Source organism: Phalaenopsis equestris, unplaced genomic scaffold (assembly GCF_001263595.1).
Source record: "Phalaenopsis equestris unplaced genomic scaffold, ASM126359v1 Scaffold001055, whole genome shotgun sequence".
In the NCBI taxonomy this organism is placed as follows: Eukaryota; Viridiplantae; Streptophyta; class Magnoliopsida; order Asparagales; family Orchidaceae; genus Phalaenopsis; species Phalaenopsis equestris.
The window spans coordinates 48543-54364 of NW_018165494.1; the positions used below are offsets into that span (position 1 = coordinate 48543).

The following is a 5822-nucleotide window of genomic DNA, read 5'->3' on the forward strand; positions in this document are numbered from 1 at the left end:
GGCAAACACTGCAAGAAAGCTGACACAATATAGTAGCTTACCTTCTGGTAGAACTGATTCAAGGAAAGCTCAGTTCTTGAATATCACCAACCATCCCACGGACACTTCTGGGCTCCTCATTCGAGATCAAGAAGTAACAATGTAGCCAAGAAGTCTTATAGTTATCTCTCATGCTCTTCTCGTTGAGGTGTAAGCAACTTATTGAGTTATTCACCCTCTACTTGACTCTACTTGATAGTCTAGCTTAACTCTGCTGATAAAAAATACTCTCCAGGTATTGAGGGTCTACAACCATACTAGATAGCTAATCGAAAATGCTGACCAAACCTAGCCGACCGAAACAGCCCTGTTGACCTGAAACCAAACAAGCTTAGTTGACTCTGCCAAAGAGCAGTCGAGTGATGACTCATATATGTAGAATATGTAGAATATCTAGAATATCTTGTACAACCTCTATTAAAAGCAGAGCTAAAAATATATACTCTCCCATATAAATTGTAAGATCATTTATGTGTTCACTCCTATTTCACTCTCTCTCTCCTATTTACACTCCATCTCCTTGAGCTGTGAGTCTAGTTAGTCTTGAGACAGATTCAGATTCAATCATTCAACTTCCTTGAGCTGTGAGTCTAGTTAGGGTCCATTTGGGTCAGCTTATTTGGTGCAGTGGCGTTGTGAAAATGCAACTGATCTGTTTGGATAAACTACGTTTTGGCATCTTATGCGTGTTTTCACACCGCAACTATCTGATTGCGATGACAACTTTCTGGCAGTGATATGACTTTTTTAAAAAAATAAAAATTTGTAATAGTTAGCACACCTAACTTATCAGCCGATTATTTTTAATCAGCTTATCAGCAGATTATTCAGTAAGCTGCAGCTGTCCCAAACAGACCCTTAGTCTTGAGACAGATTCAGATTCAATCATTCAACACTAAATGATTTTTTTTTTTTAAAAGAATGGCTTGAGCACAATAGCTTTGAGAAAATTCCTCTTAAAAAATCTGTACTTGCCAATTAAAAAAAAAATTCCTCGCAACATGTATATTATCATGGCCATAAAAATTACAGCCGCTCAAAAAGGACAGTTTAATTGATTCTAATTAGTTATATCCTCGAGCAAATAGTCCTTCATAAATGCTTTCTTACTGTTTAGCTAGCTAACCCTGCTTATCTCTCTCTGCTGTCGTCCAAACGGAAACCCTAACGAGCTTCTCTCTCTCATCTGCAATGCGCCTTGTTTCGTGCGATTAGTCTTGTTGAATCGCGCAACAGCAAAGGTTCATTATTTTTCCACTCTTCTTTTTGTTGCAGATAGTATTCGTTGTTTTTTATTCTTTGCTATCATGCCTTTGGTTATGCAATTTCTTCCTCAGCATTTTTGTGCCATTTCTGTATGAGCTTCGGCTATGCGTAAGGCATAATTTCCTTGGTGTTGGCAATTATTTTTGAACAATTCGTATGATTGAGTTCATGTTTAGTAATCATTAAGTCTTTGATTTTAATGCTTCCAGTGCTGGGTATAGTTTATTGCTAAGGTTTTCTGCCTGCTTACTTTGAGCAATGCTTTTCGTTCTGCCATTTTGTATAGAGAAGTAGTTAATTTAGAAGTGCAATATATTCATTACATTTGTAGATTCGGTTGACTGAACGCTTGAAATTATTTTATCCCTTTTTCTAGTTTTTCTATACTCTATGCTTGAAACACAGACCTCTCGACGTTTCCTAACATTTTTCGTATTGGTGGGTTAAAATACCTGATAGAAAATGTTGTTATTAGAGGTTTGTGCTGCTTGATACTGAATTGAATAATTATTACATTTTGTAAAGCAGTTTGGAGTCTGGGCAGAGGTTGAAGAATGCATCATTTGTATTATTTTCCACGCACTTTTGTTTCATCCATTTTCACTTACTGTTGGAGATGATAGATGAGCACTAAGAGAGCGTTTGTTTTGGCTTTTCGGCTAGAGTTCTGAACCTCGTCGGTGGATCACGGGTTTGGTGGATTGCGGTTAAAACCGCAGTATAAATGTTCCTAATATCGAGACCATGGCTAGTGTCCCTCATTCTGCATTCCTCTTGTGCTTTTGGATGCAGCACAACCGCCTCGCTTACTACAGCACCCCCACTCTATGTCCATGTTGGGCACCCGCTGGCTGGGTTAATGGTCCTTTTGTGCTATTTTTTGGGCGCCCTTGCACCCGGGACCGACTCCTTCGCTCCCAGAGCTAGTGCGCCTGTGCCAGTTAGGCGTGGGTGAGTGAGGTGCGGCTCCCTCTATGTTTCACAATTTTTTTTTTTAAGATTTTGAATCCGATGGTAATCTTTTTCTTCTCGGATGTTAACAAGAAGCTTAGAATATGGGTGATGTTTTATATTGAGGAATCTACAATAAGGTTTGGATGAATTTTTGTTTTAAATCTCAGTGGAAACTAGTTTGATCATCTGCATGGATTGGGCAAGATGATCATTTGGTTGTGAGATTATTGTGGTTATCAGTTAGTCATTGCATACTATAGTGGACACAACCTGTATTCTCTTATATGTTATCATTTAGGTACAAATAAGTAGGTTCTTCTATAAACCAGGTCGCACAGGTTCATTGGATGGTTAAATGACTTTATCCTTAATGATATTTTTCTCATTCTTATTTTCCCTTCTAATTGTTGGTTCTACAATTTTAATTTGACTTTATTTTTGTGTTTCTGTTTGTTTAATATAATACAATTAAATATGAGCAAAGGGTTTCAGACATTTATTCACAGACAACATTTTTCAAATTGAATTTTTCAGACAGTATAACTGCTTCTAGAACACCATCTTTTAAACTTCAGATTTTCCACAACAAGTTTTGAATTGAGAGTTCATATAGCTACAACCAAAACAAACACATCCTAAAAATATGCATTATTCTTAAAGCCGTATTCGACCACCAAATTAAGAATCTTCAAAATTTGCAGTGTTACAATTTATTCCCACCATTGTAGATTTAGATCCAATTTAATACCGCAAAATTTGAATATGATGCATCTTACTTGACCATATACCATATGTAAGAGAATTAATTAACATGCATGTGCTTGTGGCTGACCGTGATCTGATTTTTTGGCTTAAGAAACGAAAGGAAAACTTTTTATCAGCTGTAAAAGTCTCTTTTCTCTTTGTGAAGAGTTGGTGAATCCTTAGGATTTGTTTAGTTTGATTGAAATTGGAAATGAAATGAAATCCCAATAATTTATAGGTTGACTATTGATTTATTGCCAATAATTTAAGCTTTTTAAACATTTTTTCTCTTTTTTTTTCACTCAAATTCATTGCATCCAAAGAGAATTTAAGTTTTTCTTGCCAACTAATGACACTATATTTTGTTGCAGAGTTGGATACATTAGTCCACTAAATATTACCAGATCATTTTTTATCAGGTGGCTTTTTTTCAAAATTCCAACCGTTTTTTGATATTCTCCTTTTTAGATGCTCCATGCCATTTTGTCATCAATTTCACCTCTGTTCTTTCTGAGAAACAAAAGTTTTCAATTTCTTCTTCGAAAAGGCTTATGTTCTTTTCTCCATAGCCAATCTCTTCTGCCACCACCACCTTCATCTAACTTCTCAGAAGAAGTCATCTTAGAAGCAACCATCTTCAACCTCCACCGCTGTAGATGGCATAACCTGGAGCAACTTTTTCCAGCAATCACCGACAACATAATTTGTAGGGTTATTCTCCATTGCCACCAATCCCCTCGACAAGCTTTGTATTTCTTCCATTTGTCCGAGAAAATTAGAAAACAAAGAAAGCTCTCTCCTTTATCCTTGGACATTAACTGTGTGCTCATCCATGTTCTCATTGGGGCCAAAATGTTTGATGAAAGTCTCAACCTAATGAAGAAGCTGATACATCAAGGTGGTATTGCTCCATTGATTCTTCTGGATTCTCTAGGACATGTCTATATAAAGACTTGGTGCAATTTTGCAGCTTATGATGCATTGGTTCGAGCCTGCACTCAGCTCGAGGATAGCAAAAATGCTCATTTGGTTATCAAAACACTGAGGGGTAAGGGAATCATGGTTTCAATTCATGCTTGGAATAATTTCCTTAATTGTGTTCTGATGCTGAGACAAGAAGCTAATGAGTTTTGGATGTTGTGTGATGAAATGCTGAATTTTGGGTATGTTGAGAACATCAACACCTATAATTTGTCTATTCTTGCATTATGCAGGGAATTCAGATTGTTGGAGGCATTTTCAATTTTTTCTCGAATGATTAAGAGAGGCATTGCACCAAATGTTGTCACTTTAAACATGATTGTTGATGGATGCTGCAGGGAAGGAGATATTGTTCTTGCTTTTGAGCTTATTAAGAACTTTTCAGTAATCTTTGGGAGTTGGATTGAACCGAACTGCGTCACTTATAATAGCCTTATTAATGGATTGTGTAAGGCTGGAGATGCAGCGGTGGGTGAAAGAGTTTTAAGAGAAGACATGAGGAAATGGGGGATTAAGCCCAATTTGAGGACTTATGCTACTTTGGTGGATGGTTTTTCGAAGCAATGGAAGATGGATGAGGCGCTGAGGCTGTTTAATGAAATGCTGGATATGGGATTTTGTCCCAATTCTACTGTTTATAATTCTCTCATTAATTGTTTTCTGAAGCAGGGATATGTGGAATATGCCTGGTGTTTATTGTCCTCCATGATAGATGCTCGAGCCTTTCCTGACCACATCACATACTCAATCCTTGTTGAAGGTTGTCTGAGAAATGGGTTTGTGAAGGAAGCTTTTCAATGCCATCAAATGATGAGAGATGAAGCTCTAATTAGAGATGTTGTCTCCCATAATATTCTCATTAACTATCTCTGTAAGCATGGGAAGATTAAAGATGCAAAAATACTCATAGCAAATATGATTACTAGTGGCTTTTTTCCTGATTCCATAACTTACACCACATTGATTGATGGATGCTGCAGAGAGTGTGGAGTGGATGATGCCCTGCAAATATATGAAGGAATGGTTAAATATGACCAAAAGCCAAATTTAGTTACTTATAACACTATAATTAATGGATTGTGCAGAGAAGACTCTATTGATGTAGCCAGGTTTGTTATGGAGGAGATGATAAGAGCTGGTCTGGATGCTGATGTTTTTACTTATAACACCTTGATCAATTCGTATTGCAGAAAGGAAAATTTTGATGGGGCATTTTGTTTGTATTTTCAAATGAGGAGGCTTGGAATTATGGAAACTGAGTCCACTTACAATACGCTTATGAACTTTCTCTGTAAATCTGGATTTATTGAGCTAGCAAAGGATTTCTTGATGGAAATGCTCGACAGAGGTATTCTTCCTGATCAGATAACTTATACAATTCTTATTACTTTGTTCAGTAGGAATTGTAGTACTAATGAAGTTGTTGAATTACATGATTTTCTTGTGCTTAGAGGCGTAATGCCTGATGAGGATACCTATAATTGTATAGTCAGTCCCCTTCTTGAAAGGGAAAAAGTGCATTTGACAGACTTATAATATTCAGACTTCCTGGAGAGATTTTTTTGTGCTTAATGTGTTATCTTCAGTTTCATAAGCATAGACTGACTGTTCATGAAAATATTAATCTGGTGGATTTACATACATACCAATGAATTTCCATGTACTTTTATATCTAATATTAAAATTTTTTAGTTTATTTATTTGACGCTATATATCTAATATTTTATTAAGTATAGTTTTTTTTTCTAAAAATCATATATATATATATATATATATAGTTTTTTTCATATGACATCTTCTTCATGGTGGCGGGGTGGTCCTCTTTCTCTTCTTTGGTT

The 5822-nt window shown here is 36.3% G+C and overlaps 1 protein-coding gene across 5 annotated transcripts; it reads left to right on the forward strand.

Moving 5' to 3' along the window:
* Positions 1–1156: 1156 nt before the first annotated feature.
* LOC110032903 (pentatricopeptide repeat-containing protein At1g11710, mitochondrial-like) lies at positions 1157–5589 on the forward strand. Of its 5 annotated transcripts, none has more exons than XM_020736684.1 (4): positions 1157–1280; positions 1969–2265; positions 3375–4051; positions 4218–5589. In XM_020736684.1, the coding sequence occupies exon 4, from the start codon at positions 4258–4260 to the stop codon at positions 5518–5520; it is 1263 nt and encodes a 420-aa protein (XP_020592343.1). In that variant the 5' UTR covers positions 1157–1280; positions 1969–2265; positions 3375–4051; positions 4218–4257; the 3' UTR covers positions 5521–5589. The 5 variants fall into 5 exon arrangements, with proteins under 5 accessions (XP_020592343.1, XP_020592344.1, XP_020592345.1 ...); XM_020736685.1 differs by having other exon boundaries at positions 2098–2265; XM_020736686.1 differs by lacking the exon at positions 1969–2265 and having other exon boundaries at positions 3375–3901; positions 3974–4051.
* The last annotated feature ends 233 nt before the right edge of the window (positions 5590–5822 follow it).

Excerpts from the sequence above, each read along its gene's own strand:
- LOC110032903 (XM_020736684.1), top strand. The coding sequence starts at position 4,258 with ATGATTAAGAGAGGCATTGCACCAAATGTTGTCACTTTAAACATGATT.